Source organism: Amia ocellicauda, chromosome 5, assembly GCF_036373705.1.
Source record: "Amia ocellicauda isolate fAmiCal2 chromosome 5, fAmiCal2.hap1, whole genome shotgun sequence".
Taxonomy (NCBI): Eukaryota; Metazoa; Chordata; class Actinopteri; order Amiiformes; family Amiidae; genus Amia; species Amia ocellicauda.
Genome location: NC_089854.1, coordinates 8,568,412 through 8,593,845, shown reverse-complemented (window position 1 = coordinate 8,593,845; position 25,434 = coordinate 8,568,412). Strand labels below are relative to the sequence as shown.

General features: G+C 43.9%; 1 protein-coding gene across 1 annotated transcript; it reads left to right on the top strand.

The window, feature by feature from the left end:
• The first annotated feature begins 2,165 nt into the window (after positions 1–2,165).
• Positions 2,166–23,270, top strand: LOC136749355 (Fc receptor-like protein 5). The gene is made up of 15 exons (XM_066703572.1): positions 2,166–2,441; positions 2,969–3,265; positions 3,616–3,909; positions 4,864–5,157; positions 6,768–7,061; positions 8,671–8,964; positions 16,750–17,043; positions 18,519–18,815; positions 19,008–19,301; positions 19,583–19,684; positions 20,470–20,535; positions 21,036–21,086; positions 21,566–21,628; positions 22,023–22,067; positions 22,886–23,270. Exons 1-15 carry the CDS (start codon positions 2,249–2,251, stop codon positions 22,891–22,893), a joined length of 2,886 nt encoding a protein of 961 aa, XP_066559669.1. The 5' UTR covers positions 2,166–2,248; the 3' UTR covers positions 22,894–23,270.
• Positions 23,271–25,434: the final 2,164 nt, after the last annotated feature.

The window sequence follows — 25,434 nt, the reverse complement described above, 5'->3', positions numbered from 1 at the left end:
TGTATGTATGTATGTGTGTGTGTATGTTGCATAAGTTACATGATAATTATGAATTCAGAATTTGTGAATATGCACTTGACATAAAATACAAATAATGATGTAGTGTTGTCTGTGAAATCCTACTGGTTTATTTGGCATCTGCAATGTAATATTTCTCCTTCCTGTGTAGTAATATTGGTCTTTGTTAGAATTATTATTTTTTCCAGTTTGAGAAAATATACCTGTTTATACCTTAATCAGAGCTAAATAGTCTTAATAGTCACAACCTTAGAAGTAAGATTAGAAACAAGTCCACAGCTCCTGCAGGGAATGTGTCAGTAGCATGATAGAGTGTGCTAGTGCCACTGCCTATGGTTTTGTTGATGCCATTGCTTTCACTTCAAATGGATACATTCAATGCAGTTAAACAATGATAAACTTGAAGACTATGAACTGCCATAATAAATATATGATTGAACAGACTGCTCTAGCATTGCTTGTCTTTTCAAATGATTTAAATATAATTAGTTTATGTGTTGGCTGAAGGTTCCACCTGTAGTTGAAAAGTAAACCACATCTCTTCTGCATTTTTTCAGAAACCAAGAAGGCTATGAATCAAACCACTCAGGAAGTTAAGATGTGATTAATAACGCTTGCCAAAAAAGACCGCTTTCATACAGACAATGAAGCTGAGCGGGGTTTTCAGTGTAAAAGGTTAGTGAAAACAATGAATCTGTTAATCGTTTCCTTACTTTGTTTGGAAAATAATTGATCAGAAGGTTTTTTGATTTCCTTTTGCAGTAGGTGATTTTGTTACACATTATGGTAAGAGTTTTGATATAATATAATATGAAGAAGAAAAAATATATATTCTTATGTATGTATTTGTCTGAAGCCTTTGTTCAAGGCATCTTACAGCATTTTACAAGAGTTATGAAACTATAAAACATATGCTTCAAGTATGTAGTCTGACTATTGCATTTATATGGAGCATGTTAGCTCTGATATATTAAGGAGTTTACATTTTTTAAATAAACATTTCCACAAATTACCAAATTAAATTGTACATAGACTGGATTAAAACCCAAAACTCAGCTATAACATTAAACCCAGCACATTAATTACTTAATTGTAATTTAAAAAAAAAACAGACCTTGTATCGGTTTAGTTATGTGTAGTCTTCTTCCTTCTTGATACTATTAAACACCCAATACATTATATTTTTTGACTAACATTTGTCTTTATTTTATGCTGTGGTTTGGTACTTTTCTTAATGTTTTCTTTTTGACTTTCAGTTATAATGGTACTGCTTTGCTCTGTTCCGTGGGCAGGTAAGAGAACAGCTGAAATGCATCAATACATTTAATGTCACGTATAAGGGAAATATCCTTTTTGTTTTGTATATCCAATAACTTATATACGTACGAGGATGTTACTTTCAATTTCAATGCTCTTTGTTTCATTTACTTAATTTATTTCAAACTTGTCTAATGCATGGCTAAACAGTAGTTGCTGTCAGTCCCTTGTATATCAGAGAGGCAGCATAGACCTGGTTAGGTCGTATTTAAGTGCTAAACACAATTAATAATAGGCATTGCTGTGGGGAAATTAGGAAAATTTACTGACCTGGTGAGAGAGGGCAGAGAATTTCTTCACATGAATGAAGAACTAAATTTCACTGACCAACACAAACTATTGCAGCTGTTCCTGAATAAAACCTAATGAAGGACAATATGTCAGTGCCATTCTGTAATTAATGATTATGTGCATAACATTTCTTGTTTGCAATTATTAGCTCACAAATCTAGGATGTGGGATGTATTAACTGTATATTTCTTTTATGCACATAATTATTACATAATTTTGAACTTGTAATTTGTACTATGCTTTGATCTGTAATTCTAGACTGTATTGCACTTTTGTAATGATCTTATGTTTTGTAAGTCGCCTTGGATAGGGATGTCTGCTAAGAAATAAATAATAATATTGGTAAGCTGTCAAAAATCAGCATTTGACTAATTGAAAATATTATTTATCACTCCATTTTCCATTCACAATTTTGTCTCTATGTATGTTTTCGGTCTTGATTTTATGAAATTTTAAAAGCTTTTTTTTATAATTCAAGTACTTATTAAAATACATACACTTCAGTCTTTGAGATGATGTGGCTGTTTGTGTTCCAGGGTCCGTGCCTCAGGCTGTTGTGAATGCAGAGCCTCCTTCACATGAGTTTTTCCAAGGAGAAACAGTCACCCTGACCTGCAACATTATGGGCCCAGGGGTTGTGGAACCCCTAGAATATTCTTGGGCCAGTGTAGCAAAGGGAAAGTTGGAAGACGGTGGAAATGCCTCCAAATACATCTTCAGTAAAGTCCTAGTGTCTGATAGTGGCCAGTACTCGTGTCAAGCTACAAGTGGAGAAGAGATTATTCAAAGTGATACTTTTCAACTTAAAGTGACAAGTCGGTATTTATTTTCTACTTAAAGCTTTTGAAACTTAATTATAAGCATATGTCTTGTCTACATACAGAGATATACAGTCTGTGTGGTTACAGGTGTGAGTTATTATCTGTGATAATAATTAATTCTCTCTGACTCTAACTCTCAAAGTCTGAGACTTTGTAAAAGGTATGCAAGGGTCTATATATTTTGCTACTGAAATATAAGTTAGCTGGTGACACACTGTACATTAGTGCAAGAGCCATGATTTACTACTGATTGAGTTTGTTAAAACTTTATATGTCACCATTTGTATCACTTTTATTTATTTTTATGTGAATGAAGATAATCTTACTGAAAACACTTCTACACATTGAGTTTAGTATACTTCAATTTTTATACTGACAAGATGAGGAGTTCTGTAGAACTATCTCCATCGTAAATTGTATCTTTTACAAACAAATATATTGGAATTGATGTTTCCTGACATTTTGTATGAAGAGTTATTTCTGCTTAGTAATCACTTTGTCTGATTGTCTCATACCTGCAGCTCGACCTCGGGCTGTCCTGACTCTGGAGTCTGAATGGACAGAGATGTTCACCACAGAAAGAGTGACTCTGAGGTGTGAGGTTCAGGGCAGCTCTACTGAGTGGATCTATAAATGGTACAGAGATGGACAGGAGCTTCTTCCTGTTGACAAGGCTGACTCCAGCAGTAGAGATGGAGACAGATACATCATCCTCTCTGCTGCTCTGTCTCACAATGGGGAATATACCTGTAGAGGGCAACATACGAGAAAGTCTGTTTACTCCACAGACAGCCATCCTGTTACACTGAAGGTGTTGGGTGAGTAGTTTCTTGTATTGAAATGATGCTTCAGTCCATTTTCACAGTCACCCTGAGCTGTGGGCTTGGGGAAGACTCTGCTGGCTGGGAGTATCTCTGGTACAGAGACACACAGGGAACAGCACTGCCCAACACTGACAGCAGCAGGACTGATGGGTCCAGTTACGCCATCAGCCAGGCGGCTCTGTCCCACAGTGGACAGAACTGGTGTTGAGCTACAATTGGGATTATCGCTTTTTATTCTGAGTACAGTTACTCTTGGACATTAGTACCTGGAAATAATCTATATTTTGTATTTTCTAATTGTTTTAACATTTTAAATCCTCTCTCTAACCTTATCATACCTACAGCTCTACCACAGCCTGTCCTGACCCTGGAGTCTGGATGGACAGAGATATTCACCACAGAAAGAGTGACTCTGAAATGTGAGATTCAGGGCAGCTCTACTGAGTGGATCTATAAATGGTACAGAGATGGACAGGAGCTTCCTGTTGACAAGACTGACTCCAGCAGTAGAGATGGAGACAGATACAAAATCCTCAATGCTGCTCTGTCTCACAGTGGGCAATATACCTGTAGAGGGCAACATAAGAGAAAGTACATCTACACTAGCGACAGCCATCCTGTTACACTGAGTGTATCTGGTGAGTATTTTCTGACAGTAACTTGTGTCACTCTATCAAAGCTGCTATTGGCCCCTGCGCACGTCACTCAGAACAGGTCCCTTCCCACTTCTCTATAAAACATGATGTCAGCGCAGGTTCATCATCTTTTGCCACTTCACCTGGACCGAGAACTTGAGCTCTCTGTGTCTTGTCCGTGCATTAGACTTTATTATTATTGTTTTACAATAATTATTATTATTATCGGTTGGTTTGCTTCATGGCTGTGCTGTCACCACCGTTTACTTCTGTGTCTATTTGTATGGTTTGGTTATTATTATTGATAGCTAACCCGACTCTGTTCCGTCCGCACTCCAGGGCTCCGGTGCGCTTTGGTTTCAGTTTTGGCTACAAATAGTACAATTTAAAAAGAATAGTCGTGTTTATATAGTGCTATATATATTGCGACTGCTTGCTGTGTTGGATTTTTGTCCACAGGGCTTTTTCCTCCACAGCAGGAGTGCTAGCAGCGGCAGTAAAATCCGAGGCCCAGCTGCCCAGCCTGAGCCACACTCGCCACCGCGCCCGGAGATCCCCCACTCCGGGGAGTGACGGGGGGGCCTCGGGGGCGCTGGATCTCCGCCTCTCCCCGAGCCCCTCCATCTCCTCCTTCAGGGCTGCAGTGACAGAGACAGCCGTGCCCCCCGCGCTTGCGTCTCCTCCTGCTTCCGCTGCTATGCCATCTGCCGTCACCATTTGTATCACTTTTATTTATTTTTATGTGAATGAAGATAATCTTACTGAAAACACTTCTACACATTGAGTTTAGTAAACTTCAATTTTTATACTGACAAGATGAGGAGTTCTGTAGAACTATCTCCATCGTAAATTGTATCTTTTACAAACAAATATATTGGAATTGATGTTTCCTGACACTTTGTATGAAGAGTTATTTCTGCTTAGTAATCACTTTGTCTGATTGTCTCATACCTGCAGCTCGACCTCGGGCTGTCCTGACCCTGGAGTCTGAATGGACAGAGATGTTCACCACAGAAAGAGTGACTCTGAGGTGTGAGGTTCAGGGCAGCTCTACTGAGTGGATCTATAAATGGTACAGAGATGGACAGGAGCTTCCTGTTGACAAGGCTGACTCCAGCAGTAGAGATGGAGACAGATACACCATCCTCTCTGCTGCTCTGTCTCACAATGGGGAATATACCTGTAGAGGGCAACATACGAGAAAGTCTGTTTACTCCGCAGACAGCCATCCTGTTACACTGAAGGTGTTGGGTGAGTAGTTTCTTGTATTGAAATGATGATGAAATGATGCTTCAGTCCATTTTCACAGTTACCCTGAGCTGTGGGCTTGGGGGAGACTCTGCTAGGGAGAACTGTCGGTTCACATTGCGCCGGTGGAGACTGAGGGGAGTCTGTCTGCCTGCCCCATCCCAGGACAAGGGCAGTGGACGGGCCACCTGGGAGGAGGACCGCCTGTCTCTGGGTCCTCACGAGGACTCAGAGCTGGAGGCGGAGCTCATGGAGGAGGAGTTGGTCGTTCCCACCCCTCCTGCTCTGTTGACCGTGGACAACCCTCCTGCTCCCACAGGACAGGACCCGGCCTGACCCCACCCCCTCCACCACCCGAGCCTCGTCCCTGAGGCGTTCCAGCAGCCTCTGGCCCACCCTTACACCCCCCAGCAACTCTCAAATTGGCAACACTGCTCCCAAGACTCTTGGGTGCTCCAAATTATATCAGTTGGCTACTCCCTACAATTTCAGGTACGTCCACCTCCCTTCCAGGACATGGTGTGGACGCGAGTAAGGGACCCGTTGTAGTGTGCGGCGCTTTGCGTCGAAATCGCCGCTCTCCTGGAGAAGCAACCAATCTGCGAAGTGCCCCCGCTGGGGCAGCATGAGGGATTTTATTCCCCATACTCCTTGTGCCCAAGAAAGATGGCAGTTTCCACCCCATCTTGGATCTGAGGCGCCTGAACCGCCACCTCAAGGTGTTGTGCTTCAAGATAATCAACCTGCGCACTCCAGGAGTCCCAGGCCATCAAGCCCAGTGACTGGTTCACCACGGTGGATCTGAAAGATGCTTACTTTCACATCCCCATTGCGTGGGCGCACAGGAAGTTTCTCCACTTCGCCTTCGAGGGCCGAGCATTCGAGTTGCTGTTCTCCCCTTTTTCCAAATGCATGGACGTCGTGTTAGCCCCCTTGTGTTGTCAGGGGGTCCGCATCCTCAACTAACTAGACGACTGGCTGATTTGTTCTCACTCGAGGGAGCAGGTTCAGGAACACACAAACCTGATTTTAGGCCACCTCTCTCCGAATTGGGCGTTCAGGTCAATCAAGAGAAGAGCTGCCTGACGCCAACTCAGCAGGCACAGTTCCTCGGACTGCGCCTCGATTCCATTGCCATGCTCGCCAGCGGCAGTAAAATCCGAGGCCCAGCTGCCCAGCCTGAGCCACACTCGCCACCGCGCCCGGAGATCCCCCACTCCGGGGAGTGACGGGGGGGCCTCGGGGGCGCTGGATCTCCGCCTCTCCCCGAGCCCCTCCATCTCCTCCTTCAGGGCTGCAGTGACGGAGACAGCCGTGCCCCCCGCGCTTGCGTCTCCTCCTGCTTCCGCTGCTATGCCATCTGCCGTCACCATTTGTATCACTTTTATTTATTTTTATGTGAATGAAGATAATCTTACTGAAAACACTTCTACACATTGAGTTTAGTATACTTCAATTTTTATACTGACAAGATGAGGAGTTCTGTAGAACTATCTCCATCGTAAATTGTATCTTTTACAAACAAATATATTGGAATTGATGTTTCCTGACATTTTGTATGAAGAGTTATTTCTGCTTAGTAATCACTTTGTCTGATTGTCTCATACCTGCAGCTCGACCTCGGGCTGTCCTGACCCTGGAGTCTGAATGGACAGAGATGTTCACCACAGAAAGAGTGACTCTGAGGTGTGAGGTTCAGGGCAGCTCTACTGAGTGGATCTATAAATGGTACAGAGATGGACAGGAGCTTCCTGTTGACAAGGCTGACTCCAGCAGTAGAGATGGAGACAGATACACCATCCTCTCTGCTGCTCTGTCTCACAATGGGGAATATACCTGTAGAGGGCAACATACGAGAAAGTCTGTTTACTCCACAGACAGCCATCCTGTTACACTGAAGGTGTTGGGTGAGTAGTTTCTTGTATTGAAATGATGATGAAATGATGCTTCAGTCCATTTTCACAGTTACCCTGAGCTGTGGGCTTGGGGGAGACTCTGCTGGGGAGAACTGTCGGTTCACATTGCGCCGGTGGAGACTGAGGGGAGTCTGTCTGCCTGCCCCATCCCAGGACAAGGGCAGTGGACGGGCCACCTGGGAGGAGGACCGCCTGTCTCTGGGTCCTCACGAGGACTCAGAGCTGGAGGCGGAGCTCATGGAGGAGGAGTTGGTCGTTCCCACCCCTCCTGCTCTGTTGACCGTGGACAACCCTCCTGCTCCCACAGGACAGGACCCGGCCTGACCCCACCCCCTCCACCACCCGAGCCTCGTCCCTGAGGCGTTCCAGCAGCCTCTGGCCCACCCTTACACCCCCCAGCAACTCTCAAATTGGCAACACTGCACCCAAGACTCTTGGGTGCTCCAAATTATATCAGTTGGCTACTCCCTACAATTTCAGGTACGTCCACCTCCCTTCCAGGACATGGTGTGGACGCGAGTAAGGGACCCGTTGTAGTTTGCGGCGCTTTGCGTCGAAATCGCCGCTCTCCTGGAGAAGCAACCAATCTGCGAAGTGCCCCCGCTGGGGCAGCACGAGGGATTTTATTCCCCATACTCCTTGTGCCCAAGAAAGATGGCAGTTTCCACCCCATCTTGGATCTGAGGCGCCTGAACCGCCACCTCAAGGTGTTGTGCTTCAAGATAATCAACCTGCGCACTCCAGGAGTCCCAGGCCATCAAGCCCAGTGACTGGTTCACCACGGTGGATCTGAAAGATGCTTACTTTCACATCCCCATTGCGTGGGCGCACAGGAAGTTTCTCCACTTCGCCTTCGAGGGCCGAGCATTCGAGTTGCTGTTCTCCCCTTTTTCCAAGTGCATGGACGTCGTGTTAGCCCCCTTGTGTTGTCAGGGGGTCCGCATCCTCAACTAACTAGACGACTGGCTGATTTGTTCTCACTCGAGGGAGCAGTTTCAGGAACACACAAACCTGATTTTAGGCCACCTCTCTCCGAATTGGGCCTTCAGGTCAATCAAGAGAAGAGCTGCCTGACGCCAACTCAGCAGGCACAGTTCCTCGGACTGCGCCTCGATTCCATTGCCATGCTCGCCAGCGGCAGTAAAATCCAATGCCCAGCTGCCCAGCCTGAGCCACACTCGCCACCGCGCCCGGAGATCCCCCACTCCGGGGAGTGACGGGGGGCCTCGGGGGCGCTGGATCTCCGCCTCTCCCCGAGCCCCTCCATCTCCTCCTTCAGGGCTGCAGTGACAGAGACAGCCGTGCCCCCCGTGCTTGCGTCTCCTCCTGCTTCCGCTGCTATGCCATCTGCCGTCACCATTTGTATCACTTTTATTTATTTTTATGTGAATGAAGATAATCTTACTGAAAACACTTCTACACATTGAGTTTAGTAAACTTCAATTTTTATACTGACAAGATGAGGAGTTCTGTAGAACTATCTCCATCGTAAATTGTATCTTTTACAAACAAATATATTGGAATTGATGTTTCCTGACACTTTGTATGAAGAGTTATTTCTGCTTAGTAATCACTTTGTCTGATTGTCTCATACCTGCAGCTCGACCTCGGGCTGTCCTGACCCTGGAGTCTGAATGGACAGAGATGTTCACCACAGAAAGAGTGACTCTGAGGTGTGAGGTTCAGGGCAGCTCTACTGAGTGGATCTATAAATGGTACAGAGATGGACAGGAGCTTCCTGTTGACAAGGCTGACTCCAGCAGTAGAGATGGAGACAGATACACCATCCTCTCTGCTGCTCTGTCTCACAATGGGGAATATACCTGTAGAGGGCAACATACGAGAAAGTCTGTTTACTCCACAGACAGCCATCCTGTTACACTGAAGGTGTTGGGTGAGTAGTTTCTTGTATTGAAATGATGATGAAATGATGCTTCAGTCCATTTTCACAGTTACCCTGAGCTGTGGGCTTGGGGGAGACTCTGCTGGGGAGAACTGTCGGTTCACATTGCGCCGGTGGAGACTGAGGGGAGTCTGTCTGCCTGCCCCATCCCAGGACAAGGGCAGTGGACGGGCCACCTGGGAGGAGGACCGCCTGTCTCTGGGTCCTCACGAGGACTCAGAGCTGGAGGCGGAGCTCATGGAGGAGGAGTTGGTCGTTCCCACCCCTCCTGCTCTGTTGACCGTGGACAACCCTCCTGCTCCCACAGGACAGGACCCGGCCTGACCCCACCCCCTCCACCACCCGAGCCTCGTCCCTGAGGCGTTCCAGCAGCCTCTGGCCCACCCTTACACCCCCCAGCAACTCTCAAATTGGCAACACTGCACCCAAGACTCTTGGGTGCTCCAAATTATATCAGTTGGCTACTCCCTACAATTTCAGGTACGTCCACCTCCCTTCCAGGACATGGTGTGGACGCGAGTAAGGGACCCGTTGTAGTGTGCGGCGCTTTGCGTCGAAATCGCCGCTCTCCTGGAGAAGCAACCAATCTGCGAAGTGCCCCCGCTGGGGCAGCACGAGGGATTTTATTCCCCATACTCCTTGTGCCCAAGAAAGATGGCAGTTTCCACCCCATCTTGGATCTGAGGCGCCTGAACCGCCACCTCAAGGTGTTGTGCTTCAAGATAATCAACCTGCGCACTCCAGGCCATCAAGCCCAGTGACTGGTTCACCACGGTGGATCTGAAAGATGCTTACTTTCACATCCCCATTGCGTGGGCGCACAGGAAGTTTCTCCACTTCGCCTTCGAGGGCCGGGCATTCGAGTTGCTGTTCTCCCCTTTTTCCAAGTGCATGGACGTCGTGTTAGCCCCCTTGTGTTGTCAGGGGGTCCGCATCCTCAACTAACTAGATGACTGGCTGATTTGTTCTCACTCGAGGGAGCAGGTTCAGGAACACACAAACCTGATTTTAGGCCACCTCTCTCCGAATTGGGCCTTCAGGTCAATCAAGAGAAGAGCTGCCTGACGCCAACTCAGCAGGCACAATTCCTCGGACTGCGCCTCGATTCTGTTGCCATGCTCGCCACACTGGCGCCAGAGAGAGTTGCCTCCATACGCACATGTCTCTCCCTCTTCCGACTGGGAGCTCATGTCAGGGTGTCCCTTTGCCAGAGGCTGCTGGGCCTCCTAGCGGCTGCATCACAGATCCTCCCCCTCGGCCTTCTCCAGTTGAGGCCGCTGCAGTGGTGGTTCAGGTATTTCAGGATGCATCCTTGCTGCGATCGAGCATGCCGGGTCACAGTCACTCCAGCATGCTGGAAGGTGTTCCATTGGTGGCGGAGCCCTCACAATTTAACCCTCAGTGTGCCCCTGGGGCCAGTCTACCACCGAGCAGTTATGACGACAGACGCCTCCAAGCAGGGTTGGGGAGTAGTCTGACGTGGAGTCCTAGGCAGGTGGACGGAGCCAGCATGGGCCCTCCATATAAACGTCCTGGAGTTACAAGCAGTACTCCTTGGACTGTCTCACTTCCTGCCGGTCCTGCTGGACAGACATGTGCTGGTTCGGATGGACAAAACAGCGGTGGTCGCCTATATTATTATTATTATTATTATTATTATTATTATTATTATTATTATTATTATTATTATTATTTCTTGTCAGATGCCCTTTTCCAGGGCGAATTACAACATAAGTGCAAAAATACAGTTAAGTACAAGGCATCAATCATTACAAATTCAATTTAGCTAAAACATAGCAATTCAAAATAATACATTTTACAAATTCCAATTTACAATTTACACAAGTACAGTAAGTGAGGTTTTACATCCTGGACGGTGAAAGCTAAGTGCTGTCAAGATGTAGGGTCACAGTCAAGGGCTACGGGAAAGGGAGCAAGGAGGAAAACAATCAAGAACGCAAGAAGCATAATAAAAACTGTGAAGTGCTATCTAGCAGGGATAGAGGACTAATATTACAAGTACTGTCGGAAAAGATGCGTCTTGAGTAAGCGCCGGAATGAGGTCAAGGACTTCGGTGGGCAGGTCGTTCCACCATTTAGGGGCCAGGGATGAGAAGGAGCGGGCTCTGGAGGAAGGAGAGTGGAGAGGAGGTAGAGTTAGTCTTCTGGCACTGGAGGAACACAGTGATCTGGAGGGGATGTATGGAGAGACGAGTGACTGAAGGTAGCTTGGTGCAGTGTGGTCAAGACAGCGGTAGGTGAGGGTCAATGTCTTGAACTGAATGCGTGCTGGTAACGGGAGCCAGTGGAGGGAACGGAGCAGTGGAGTAACGTGTGCGAACTGTGGCAGAGAGAATACCAGACGAGCCGCAGAGTTCTGGATGAGCTGGAGTGGGCGGGTAGTAGATGCAGGCAGGCCGGCCAGGAGGGAGTTGCAGTAGTCCAGGCGGGAGAGGACCAGTGACTGGACGAGTAGCTGAGTCGAGTAGTCGGTGAGGAAGGGACGGATCCGGCGTATGTTGCTCAGGAAGAATCTACAGGTACGTGTCAGTGTGGTGATGTGCTGGGTGTAGGAGAGCGCAGGATCGAGGGTGACTCCTAGATTTTTAGCGGAAGAAGAAGGAGAGAGTGTGGTGGATTCCAAGTGGATCAAGATGGGGAGGTCAGCAGAAGGTGAGGAAGAGTGGGGGAAAAACAGGAGATCCGATTTGGAGAGGTTGAGCTTGAGGTGGTGTGAGTGCATCCAGGCGGAAATAGCAGACAAGCAGGAAGAGATGCGTGAGGGGATGAGAGGGTCAGAAGAGGGAAAAGACAGGAAGATTTGGCATCATCAACATAGAAGTGGTAGGAGAAACCATGGGATGCGATGAGGGGGCCCAGGGAGCGAGTGTAGAGAGAGAACAGGAGCGGGCCCAGGACGGAGCCTTGGGGGGTGGATGAGGAGCCTCGCCATGTCACTTGGTAGGACCGGTCACTGAGGTAGGAGGAGAACCAGGTGAGAGCAGTCCCAGAGATTCCAAGGTCAGCGAGGCAGGAGAGGAGGATGGAGTGATCAACAGTGTCAAATGCTGCGGAGAAGTCAAGGAGGATGAGGACGGAGGAGAGGGAGGCTGCCTGAGCACAGCTGAGGGAGTCAGTGACAGCCAGGAGAGCCGTCTCGGTGGAGTGAGCTGTGCGGAAGCCGGATTGCAGAGGATCAAGGAGTGAGTGTTGGGACAGAAAGTCAGAGAGCTGACGGTGGACCGCCCGCTCGAGAGTCTTTGAGAGGAAGGGGAGTAGGGAGACAGGGCGGTAGTTCTGAGGAGAGGTGGCATCAAGGGTTGGTTTCTTGAGCAGTGGGTTGACAGCAGCTTTTTGAAATGCAGGGAAACAGCCAGAGAGGAGTGAGGAGTTGAGGAGGGAGGAGATGAAGGGGAGAAGATCAGGAGCGGTTGCTTGGAAGAGGCGAGAAGGGAGAGGGTCCAGGGCACACGTTGTGGGTTTGTGACGTAGGAGGAGAGCAGAAACTTCAGCATCTATATCAACAGGCAAGGCAGACTGTACTGTCTAGCGCGCCATCTGCTTCTGTGGGCGCAGCCACGGTTCCGCTCCATCAGAGCAGTTCACCTCCCAGGCCTGGCCAACACGGCAACGGACCTTCTCTCTCGGGGAGGCCCCCCAGTCTAAGAATGGTACCTCCACCCATCTGTGATACAGCAACTGTGGTGCCAGTTCGGCAGGGTGGACGTGGATCTCTTTGCCTTGGCAGAGTCCACACACTGCCCACTATGGTTCTCCGTCCAAAACCGCTCAGGAACCCTAGGAATTGACACGCTAGCCCACACGTGGCCGCACTGTCTCCTTTACATGTTCCCACCATTCCCCCTTCTCCTGGTGGTCCTGGAGAAGGTCAGGAGAAAACTAACAACCTTTCTGCTGATAGCCCCTCGGTGGCTTTACTGAATCTGGTTTGCAGCTCCCAGTGAGAGTGGACTTGTTGTCCCAGGTGCAGGGCACCTGCACCCCAATCCAGGCCTCCTCCAGTTCTGGGCCTGGCCCCTGAGTGGAAGCGATTGATTGCCTGGGGTCTGTCAGATGCAGTAGTAGCCACTATTCAGTCGGCAAGAGCTCCATCTACGAGGTCGCAATATTCCTTCCACTGGCGGACGTATAGCACCTGGTGCCAAGACAGCGGTCAAGACCCAATTCATTGCCCCATCAGGGTCATATTGCAATTTCTACAAGAGCTGTTGGTCCAGGGTAAGTCCCCGTCCACGCTCAAAGTGTATATGGCGGCCATCTCCACATGTCATGTCTGGATTGATGGCGAGCCCCATGGGTCTCATTTCCCAGCTGTGCAGTTTTTAAAGGCAGCTCGACGGCTGCAGCCTCCTCGCACCCTTTCACTGCCCGCATGGCGTCTTGATGTAGTGCTGGACGCATTTTCCCAAGCCCCATTTGAGCCACTGAACTCAGCTGAGCTGAAGCTGGTGTCCCTTAAGACTGTGTTTTTGCTGGCAATCACCTCTGCAAAACGTGTGAGCGAGTTACACGCACTGTCTGTACACCCAACATGTGTCTGTTTTGCAGGAGATGGCTCCAGGGTCACGCTATGGCCTAACCCTGCGATCCTCCCGAAAGTGCTGTCTCCATTCCATGTCAACAGTTGATGGCTTTTCATCCTCCTCCCTTCGCTCCAGAGCAAGAGAATCGGCTTCACCTGCTCTTCCCTGTGCGGGGGCTCAGGTGTTTTTCTCTCCTCCGTGCCTAAATGGTTTATTTACTTAAATGTTCACTCACTTTATTCTAGATCATGTAAAATGTTTACAGGTCTATATTTGATTTTATTGTATTTGTTTTTTATTTTGCTGTACGTTTGTTGTATGTTTACCATTCTGTAAAGCGCTCTGTGGCTACCCTGCGAAGGGCGCTATACAAATAAAAATTGATTGATTTGGAACACACTAAGGACATTCGGCACTCAGACCAACTGTTTATGTCTTATAGAGCACAGACACAGGGCCAGGCGCTTTCAAAGCAGCGCCTCTCGCATTGGATTGTGGACACCATTACCATGGCCTTCGAGTCCACCGGGACTCTGGTGCCTGAACACCTGGTGGCCCACTCGACACGATGTGTTGCCAAATCTTGGGCTCTTTTTCAAGGCGCCACCTTGATGTATATAGTTTGTTTGTCACGACATGGTCAGGCTGGTGTGGCCTTGCTTCTAGCTGTGCTAGTGGAGCAAGAGGCCATGGCTATGATGTCCCACGTGTGGCGCAAGAGCAGGCTCCTGCGCCCCGTGGTGTATATAGTTTGTTTGTACGAGATCTAATTATCAGCACAATAGAGCTCTTCCACTCTGTACTATTCAGTTGAGTTGGATGCTCCTGTGCTGTGCACTGACAAGCATGAAGGTTTTGCTGTCACACGATATGTACATATTGTATATTCTTGTTCAGCTCGGCTACTCTTTTGACTAGCCAGCTATGTATTCTGTTGTTTATTCATTGGTTCTGTGGCCCCGCTCCTATTGGATCAGGGGTCCACTGCCATGATATGCGTGGAGGCTGCACAAGTTGCTTGATTGCCTGCGCCAGATATTGTGCAAGAAGAGCAGCTGGCCTTGCTATTGTGAGCGGAGGGCATAAGAGTTGACCTCTGTAGCCCCGCTTTGTATATGTTGATTCTAGACAGTTCCCGGTAAGAGCATGACTACGGTCCTCGCTCCTGGGCGGCTCAGGTGCGGCCCTACAGGGCCCCTGAGGTTACTGTCTGGAATTGTGTTGCCGAGGCCCCTAGCGGTACACCTCGGGGCAGGCTCCCTTATCAGCTTGCTGCCTCTTCCCTTGCGACAGCTTGGTTATACAGTAACCCCTCCCCCTTGGGCAGTGCTTCTGACATGAAAGATAACAATAGGCTGCGCATGCAACCCTGGTTATCTGAAAAAGGAAGCACTGCCCAAGGGTTGCAAGGTCACGCGGGAGTCCTGGCTCCAGGCAGAAGAGGACGAACCTTCGCTGACATCACATTTTAAGGAACGGGATGTGGGAAGGGACCTGTTCTGAGCGACGAGTGCAGGGGCCAATGGCAGCTTTGATAGAGTGACATTTTCGATCGGGTTCCTACGGCAGTGCGCAGAAACCACTCCCCATTGGGTAGTGCTTCCTTTTTCAGATAACCGGGGTTGTATACGCAACCTATCTTTCACTATTTGTGTTGTATTATGTATTATCCACAGATTTTCTATGGGATTAAGGTCTGGAGACTGGCTAGGCCACTCCAGGACCTTAATGTGCTTCTTCTTGAGCCACTCCTTTGTTGCCTTGGCTGTGTGTTTTGGGTCATTGTCATGCTGGAATACCCATCCACGACCCATTTTCAATGCCCTGGCTGAGGGAAGGAAGTTCTCACCCAAGATTTGACGGTACATGGCCCTGTCCATCGTCCCTTTGATGCGGTGCAGTTGTCCTGTCCCCTTAGCAGAAAAACACCCCCAAAGCATAATGTTTCCACCTCCAGCTGATTCCTCACCGTTCTCATGATCATTGAAACTCCACGAGGTGAGATCTTGCATGGAGCCCCAGACCGAGGGAGACTGACAGTTGTTTTGTGTTTCTTCCATTTGCGAATAATCACACCAACTGTTGTCACCTTCTCACCAAGCTGCTTGGCGATGGTCTTGTAGCCCATTCCAGCCTTGTGTAGGTCTACCATCTTGTCCCTGACATCCTTGGACAGCTCTTTGGTCTTGGCCATGGTGGAGAGTTTGGAATCTGATTGATTGATTGCTTCTGTGGACAGGTGTCTTTTATACAGGTAACAAGCTGAGATTAGGAGCACTCCCTTTAACTTTTTTGAAATGCATTTTTCTGGATTTTTTTGTTGTTATTCTGTCTGTCACTGTTAAAATACACCTACCATTAAAATTATAGACTGATCATTTCTTTGTCAGTGGGCAAACGTACAAAATCAGCAGGGGATCAAATACTTTTTCCCCTCACTGTACAGACAGTTAGACAGATCCATCTGTTGTCGTTTTTCTTACATATATATATATAGTTTCAGAGGCAAGTGTGCATGCTTCTGTGTCTCACTTTACCAGATGCCCTTCACTTGCTAAAAATTAATCTTAATTAATTTCTTCACTAACACATTCACTGACATCCGTATCTTTGGGATGAAATATATTCAAAACTTAGACATAACTGTTTATCACAAATAATAAATCCTATGTTCCATATATTTCTATTCACTAGAACACATTGCCAGAATATATTGAATTCACTGTTTCTCAAATACAAGTATGATTTTTCATAAAAAAGAAAACCCTTTTTCATATCTTCCAATCCTGCTATGGTAGAGGGGTGAAGGAGAGTAATGTTGCCTTGTTTTAAAGTTGTTTCAGTGTGCTCCCAACATTGTGTAATGTTCAAACATTAGTTGCAAGCTGTTTACACTTTGCCAGAAGTCTGTCCCATAATGCGAGCAAAGCATCAAGGTACATAGGAATATTGTGGATAAAACAATTGAGATATGCATCCTAGTCATTTTTCCCAAAAACAAACTTTGCTATCATGTTTCACAGTTTTCACACTGACAAGAAAACCAGTTTTGCATTAGTTCAATTTGATAACCCTACTAAAGCACTATCCTGAGCCTGAACCCCAAGGCTGTTGTCCTTCCTGTATAACATGTATCTGGACTGTACTCTTTTCAAGTGCCTGATTTTGAAGTAATTCACCTACTTAGTAATGCATTTATTTTACTTTGAGATTAATCTTTTCATACCTGCAGCTCGACCTCAGGCTGTCCTGACCCTGGAGTCTGAATGGACAGAGATGTTCACCACAGAAAGAGTGACTCTGAGGTGTGAGATTCAGGGCAGCTCTACTGAGTGGATCTATAAATGGTACAGAGATGGACAGGAGCTTCCTGTTGACAAGGCTGACCCCAGCAGTAGGGATGGAGAGAAATATAAAATTCTCTTTGCTGCTCCGTCCGACAGTGGGCAATATACCTGTAGAGGGCAACATAAGAGAAAGTACATCTACACTAGAGACAGCCATCCTGTTACACTGAAGGTATCTGGTAAGTACTTTCTGACACTGATTAATGTCCAGTTTTTTCTTGATCCCTCCAGTAGAGGCGATGGAACCCCTTTGTGCACTCATTCTCTCCAACACCCCTTCATTTCTCCACCAATCCTGTCAAACACTGACTAAGTGTCTACTGTTTCACCATTTTTCTTGTTTAATGAATGGAAGTACATTTTTCTTATTGTATAGAAAATAGAGATTTGCATCTGGGGAAGTTCAGTTATTTTTCTCATAAATAAAGTCTGGTATCCTGTTTCACAGTTTTCACATTGGCAAGACAAGCCGTTCTGTAGCATTAGTTCAATTTGAAATCCCCACCAAAGCACTGTCCTTTCTAGAAAACATGTAGATGGACTGTACCGTTTCCAGGTTCCTGATTTTACAGTAATTCACCTGCTTAGAAATGGATTTATTTTACTTTGAGATGCATCTAATCTTTTCATACCTGCAGCTCTACCACAGCCTGGGCTGACAGTGGAGTCTGGATGGACAGAGATGTTCACCACAGAAAGAGTGACTCTGAGGTGTCAGATTCAGGGCAGATCGTTTCACATTTTGTCTGAGCTGTGGGCTTGGGGGAGACTCTGCTGGCTGGGAGTGTCTCTGGTACAGAGACACACAGGGAACAGCACTGCCCAACACTGACAGCAGCAGGACTGATGGATCCAGTTATACCACCATCATAAATATTGATCTCTTAAGATAATAAGGCTGTACACAAATAGTATATGTGTCAGGCACCCAGAGCTACAAAGCCCAAAACAAGAGATAAACCCCTTGCACCATATTTAGACTCATGGACACTGTGTAACTTTAAACATCAAAGGGAGCAGCATCATCATAACACAATCATGTACACAAAAAGGGTATTTAAATTTGAGAACTGCAAAAGTAACAGTAATAATTTACCCTTGTTATATCTGTTACACTTTTATATTTATATTGTCCAGAAACTGCATTTTTAGTTCATTGCTGGGTAGATACTCATTATATTAATTTGTACCACTGTTAACTGTGACAGAAGAATCTGCACATGTTACACACATGGAAAATAACAGCTAGGATATTTTATTCTGAAATTAGCAGTCCTTTTACCCTGACTGTTTCTGGTAAATACTTGTACTTTTTATCCACTTAATTTGCATACATACGACTATATGGTGGTAACATCGAGCAACGGAGACTACTGTATAATTATGCAAATTCTCATGTGATTATAATTAACATCAAAATGAAAAGGGGAAGGAATTAATTAACCACTCAGCAGTGCTGTTACACTGATACATCTAGTGAGTATTTTCTTATTAGTCTACCAAATTCTTTAAACTGTGATCCAGTCTTCCTTCACAAATTATAAATTAGGTTCCTCTGTTTTAATAATTTATTACTTAAAACTTTTAATATGTTACCCACTGCTGTCCTGATGTTCATGAGACTGAAAAACAGATTTATGGTTCTGTGTTTCAGCTACCAGCCCAAAGCCCCTCCTGACCCTGGACCCCCCCAGTGCAGAGATATACACAGGAGACAGAGTCACCCTGAGCTGTGGGCTTGGGGGAGACTCTGCTGGCTGGGAGTATCTCTGGTACAGAGACACACAGGGAACAGCACTGCCCAACACTGACAGCAGCAGGACTGATGGGTCCAGTTACACCATCAGCCAGACGGCTGTGTCCCACAGTGGACAGTACTGGTGTCGAGCTACAAGGGGCAGGGTGTCCTTTCACTCTCAGTACAGTGATGCTCTGACATTAGACATATTAGGTATGATATTCTAATAATAATATGATTCACAGGTACTGAACCTATTCATAAATTATCTCTTTGTGATATTCAACAGAGTATAGTGTTTCAGTAAGCAAATGTTTTTATTGAAATGGTGACCCTTTTCTTCAGAATCATTACACATTCATTTTGTTAATGTTCTTTCTTTTCTTTCATATATCCTGGATACAGCTCGACCTCAGGCTGTGCTGACCCTGCAGTCTGGATGGACAGAGATGTTCACCACAGAAAATGTGACTCTGAGGTGTGAGGTTCGGGGCAGTGATATAGAGTGGAACTACACATGGTACAGAGATGGACAGGAGATTTCTCAAGACAGCACTAAAGTCAGTAGTGGGACGAGAGAAAGATACGAATTCAATTCTGCAGTTGAATCACAGAAAACGGAATTCAGCTGCAGAGGGGAAAGGACAACCAAACCAACTTACTCTTTAAAGAGTGACATTCTTGTACCAAGAGATATCAGTAAGTTATTCCTATTTTTGCATTTTAATTCTCAAATTTTCATTGAATGTAAGATATCTCATGGATTTTTTTTTTCATTTTTGGCAGAACGGTATTTTGTATATATTTTAGTAACCTTTAATGATCCTGTTTTGAGCCTGGACTATATTTGCATTGCACAAATCATGATGTTTTGTTTTAACAGTGTTTCTAATATTCTAATGTAATTTGTCTCAGAGTACTATGTATATTGCTATCCATAACACTCATTTAACTTAAATGTGTCTTCATTTTCCCTTTAGTCAGAAGGCGAAAGATTGTCATCGGTATTTCTGGCCCAGTTATTCTGGTTCTTTCTCTCATTATTCTTGTACTAATTTTTCTGAGAATCTGCAGAAAACCAGGTATGGGGAAAAAATATGATTTAATTTAAAATGAGCTTTGTGACAGCCTTTTTTTTCCCTCAGAATATTGTATATCATCGAGTCTATCTTCCTATGGAAATTATCAGATTGTGAATATCTATATTATGATCATAGAAAAACAATGTGTATTGTAATACCGTAGTGTGATAAGCTAACAATACATAGTGTATCTATTGAAAATTTTGACTTTTAAGAAAACAGCGAAAAGAAAAGTATTTTTTTAGTAATATTAGGGGAAATTAGATTTTTTTTTATTAGAAGGTAACTATTTATGAGGACAGTTATTTCAAATTAACTGTTATCATCAAGGATTTTGAAATATATTTTTAACAGTAAGCAATTGATTATTGCTTATTTAACATTATAATGTACTAGGAGTTACATATAATGAATTTATACCCAATTATTAATACATGCATTCATACATGCACTTTAGGGTAAATCACTGGAAGATTAAATATCAGTTATATAAACTGATACATTTCTGCATAACTGCAACTTTTCCATGGCCTATATTGGATGTTAATGGATTAAAACTAACTTAAATAAATAAATCCTCCCTGTATCAAATAGAATTTTGAATCAGTGGGTAAAATGTTTTTAGGGGAAATTTGGATCAGTGCATCAAATGTGTGATTAGCATCAATGCAAGGCATAGGGGCCGTAGTTGTGTGGGAAGCTAAAGCGACTCTGAATGACTTCAGACCCACTCAACTCTGGCTCTGCCCAGCCAGTCATTTTTCTGAAGTGTGTTGGTTTTCCAGAACCGAAGAGGAAACCACAAGATGACCTGTTTTTTACAAGAGCAGAAATGAAAATCAAAGACCCAGGTAACAAGTATCAGCGCTGTGCTCGTGTTCTCATAAATCTCTTTACTTACCATCTTTACCTAGACACAGTTGTATCTGACACAAAAATCCAGGCTTGATTTGCATCAGGGTTGGATTACGGAAATATTCTTTTATCTGGACTTCATAGAAAGCAGTCTGTAACTTCAAGTGAAATTTACGATATTTGTCATTTTTTATTAGACCACTAAATTGCACATTTAACAGATCCTTGAACATTTATAATTCAGCCTTGGTTTTCAATGTGAAGTCCATTCTTTCCCACTATTGACATCTTATTGACAGTTAAAATTTTTGATCTTAGTAATCTTAATAACTAAGTAATAATATATTAGGATATTGGTAATAACTACCTCTGATAATAGAATAGTTCTGTTTGCAAGAAAATAAGTTAAGGTCATATTAATAAATTAATGATTGATTGATTGATTAATTAAGGGGGGAAATGAGAAAAAATCTATTAAATTTGTTCACTTCACTAGATTTACATGACCAGCTGAACAAAGGTACCGACTCTCCCACTGAAACCAAAAGTAAGTCTGAAGGTCAGCACTGCCGCTATTCATCAGCCATATTCCTTCAAATGTTGCACATGAGCTCAAAAGCATTAACATTTAATTATGTAAATGAGTAATCCTTGTACAACTTATTTATCAGCAAGATGGAATTACAAATGCACAAATAACATACAGGATTTCAAAATGAAGGTCTAATTTTAATAAATGTTCATATGCAACTCATTCTGGAACTGTTATAACCTTCAATCACCGAGATCTTTATACTATACATTTTCTCACTGCACTGTACTACATTCCTTTCTCTTCTGCTGCTTATTCTTATTGGGAATAATTATTGTAACTTCATATACCCAACTGCAGTATTCAAAGCCTTTTTCACCTTTTATTTTCCCCATTGTTCAAATATAATCAAATACAGCCAAATACATTAGAAATATGTCTTATTTATTGACTTTTGATTTGCTACATTTGCTCACTCTCTCCATCACACCCAGGTAGTCCACAAACTTCAGAGGAAGCTGAATTGCAATCAATCATCAATTCAAACCAAGTTGCTGGCAAGTATTTATTGAATTCAATATAGGTTATATTTTTGTTCTTTCTTACATTCCTTCACTGTGCTTACATATATGCATTTCATTTTAACTTTAATTACATGACATTAATATTGGTTTGGAAGTTTCATTCGGTCTAGTTTATCTGAAACAAGTAATAATGTACTCAATATATTTAAGTTTTCTTGTTTTCTTGATTTCATATCATGGGAAATCCTACCTCAAACAGCCATACTTCCATATTTCTACAGTTAGTAACCAAGTTGGGTTTGTGGTCTGCATGTGAAACTAATGTACACCACTGAACATAGACAGTGATCAGAAATGGGAATGGTATGGTCTAGACTGAATTAGGTTTCAACTCCTCAATTGCTGAATTTGTTTATTGTCCTTACAGGGGAAAACATTGAAGAGAATATGCAGATGCTTTCTTCATTCACAGGTAAAAATCTGATTGGTTTCCCATTGAAAAATGATGTAATCAGTAAATTAAAAATAAAAACACTGAATTGCTCATGAACACAGTATCCTGTAATAATGAATAGGATTTATGGGTATCATTGAATACAGTTTCACTCTTTCTGCAGGTTCAGATGTTTTAGTTTGTGTTTTCTCTACATTTATCTGACATTAATTTGACATTTTATTTTAAGTGAGAAGTATTGTTGGAATAGTGGAGTCACTGGAGTAGTGGTCCCACCCAGTTCCCAACTAAGGATGATAGTCCCTTAGCATAAATTATTCCTTGGTCTATATTTTATCTTTATAGATCTTTAGCTTTAATCACTGGCGTAGTGTAGAGTTTCACATGTACTGCCAGTTACCAGCTATGGTTATCTGTGTGCACAGCACTGTTGCAGCTACTGCTCCTCTCAGCCTCTCTCCCTTTGTTCTCCCCAAGCCTCTTCAAAGGCCTAACTGACCACACCTGTGCTTGATAACGGATGAGTTGAATGATTCCTGATTGGGGAGGTGATCTTCTGCACAATTAGGCCCTCTAGAGGTCTTATACTGATACTGCAGGCCTCATAAGGGGAATAGGGCTTTGGTCAAGTATAGACATGCCTCCCTTGTGTCATCAGTCCCCAATAATAATAATGTATTCGTTGTGAACATCAGGAATGTCATTTTCATATTAAACTAATCCTAATCTCATAACATAATCAAGCTATTATCACAGGGGCAGGAATATTACTTTTTTCTTTCTCTTTTCATGTATTCTCCACCTGAGAAATTGGTCCCACTATTTTGTTTACACAGGATCATGAGGAACAATATCTTATTGCACCATGAAATGTGACATGAAAATGAAAGAAATATTTTAAATGAGACTATCATCTATCAAGGCAATGTGGATTTTCTCACTTACTTTTTGTTAAATTTCATCAATCCCCAACTGTAAGACTATTCTTTAATGGTGGATTTGCCAAATGTGACTTCAGTCTAATCCATGATGATTTACCATGATGTATGGAAATTATGATTTGCAAACTGGTAGGTGGTTCAATGTGTTAATATTATCCAGGAATTAATTTCTTATTTTGCTTTTCAAAATGCCATGTTTGCATAATGAACAGAATGTAGTTGAGCAGCCTATATTTAAATAAACACTTTAAAATATAGTTTGTAAATAAAGAACTGCTTGAACGTCAACAGAAATTAGATGTGTTTTGTTGTTGTTAGTGGTGTTTTCTTTTTGCTGATTGGTATTCTTAAACTTCCCTCCATTTTCAATAAGCACTTCATCCACTACAAGGTGGCTAACAAACCAGTCTGGTACAGGGCACCAGGCTGGGTACACCCTGGACACGACACCAGTCCACACCAGGGCCGCACACCCATACTGTATAACTGTCAACCACCTTAAACAGAATATCTCGGGGAAAAAATGGAGCACTCAGTCACAGCCCTTTTGGATCTTACATTGGAGTTTCAGTTGTGCCTCATATAATGCTGTAAGTGATCAATTTAAATTAAAAAAAGCTGAATTACAACAGACGCATTACATTTAAAAGTTCTTACCATTTGTGTCCAGATGGGCTTCATATTTTGAACAGAATGGTTTAGTCAGATTTGCTGATCTGTACCGAGTATTATGTTAAAAGGTTTACAGTTTACAAACTGTAACTGTACTTCAAGCTTGTATGCCAGTTGAAATGTACAGATTGCAATAAGAAAAAATGTCTTAGAGCAGTCATATTCTGAATGAATAAATAAACCTTAACATTTTATAGTTTAGTAAAAATGCTGAATACAGAATTATGACTATGCTACTGCTCCACACCAGTGAATTTCACATTTTCTTCCTCAGAATCAGCCTTGAGAGACACTTTGAACAGTAAATTGTAATTCTAAGAATATTAGATCATTCTGAAGAGGCAACAAGTTTTGACAAAATAAACATTATTTGGAGAGATTTTCTGTAAAGAGTCCAGTGAGATTGAAATGTATTTTTATTATTATTTTTTTTAAACAATTGCTTTCATTTTCAATACATTCAACGGGGTTAAATTGTTTTCATAAAAATGTAACAAATGAGCACACATTTACATTTCTGGTAACCCGTAACCCTGTTAGTCCGTGCAAAAATAGTTCCTTTGCTTGCAAGAAAGCTGTCAGAAATGAGAGAATCGATATGCGAGAAGAAAAACCACATCTTTAAAAATAAAAATGAAATTGCTCATGACTCAACCACTCAGGAAGTAGCAGTGAGGTCAGTTATTTTGACCATGCCAGATATCGTCAAACAGGACAATGAAGCCGAGTGGGTAACCGAGAGCTAAATGAAGATGTATTATGTATATATGCATCTGTGTATCTTTACAATAAAGAACCCAACAATGAAATACTTAGCTTCTTCATGTTCAGAACACAGTCCTGCTCTCTTCACTCATCTATGGACTCAATCTGGATTTCATCTGCCACTGGTACTCCAGGGGCATCTGTCCGTCAACCCCTCAATGCTCCAGTCAGCCCTTAAACCAGTACAGCAACATCAGCTATCCTCAGCTCCCTGCCTGCTGCTTTCTCTGATTTCAGGCACAAAAGGAGCTGAAGCCAGAGCTCTGATTTCGTTCCAACAGGGCTCAGGTTATTATTAATAATATTTATTTCTTAACAGATTCCCTAATCCAGGGCGATTTACAAAATATAAGTGCAATACAAAGTGCAAAAATACAGAGTAGTTCAAGGTGTAAAACATTACAAATTCCAATTTACATAATACAGTGCAATTCAAAGCATAATACATTTTACAAATTCCAATTTGCACAAGTGTATACAATATATGAGGTCTTATCTTACATCCTGGATTGTACAAGCTGAGTCCAGACAAGATGTTAGGTCACAGTCAAGGGCCACGGGAAAGGGAGCATAGGGGAAATCAAAATAATACGAGTACTAGTAACGCAAGAAGTATTTTAAAATGTTGTAAAGTGCTATCTTACAGGAGAGTAAATGACTACATTACAAGTACCTTCTGAAAAGATGTGTTTTGAGTAAGTGCGGAAGGAGGTGAAGGACTGCTGTTTTGACTTCAGAAGGAATGTCATTCCATCACTCAGGGACAGGGATGAGAAGGAGCGGCTCTGGAGAAAGGGGAGTGGAGAGCAGGCAGAGTTATGCCCTGTTTCCACTGGCTTAAGCGTCCGGACGCATCCGGGTTTTGTGGACGGTTAACTATCTGCTGCCAGATGTGGCTGTAAGCGTCCATCATGCCACTAAGGAAATACTTTGCTTTCAGAAGCGGAGGTGTGCGCTTGACCTGTAGACAGACAGTGGAGAGATCAGCTACATTATGTAGGAAGATA

Bases quoted from the DNA above. Each gene is read 5' to 3' on its own strand.
- LOC136749355 (XM_066703572.1), top strand. From the start codon at position 2,249: ATGGGCCCAGGGGTTGTGGAACCCCTAGAATATTCTTGGGCCAGTGTA. The intron at 19,302-19,582 runs GTAAGTTATTCC...TTTTCCCTTTAG, and splicing joins TCTTGTACCAAGAGATATCA to TCAGAAGGCGAAAGATTGTC. The intron at 20,536-21,035 runs GTAACAAGTATC...TCACTTCACTAG, and splicing joins AATGAAAATCAAAGACCCAG to ATTTACATGACCAGCTGAAC.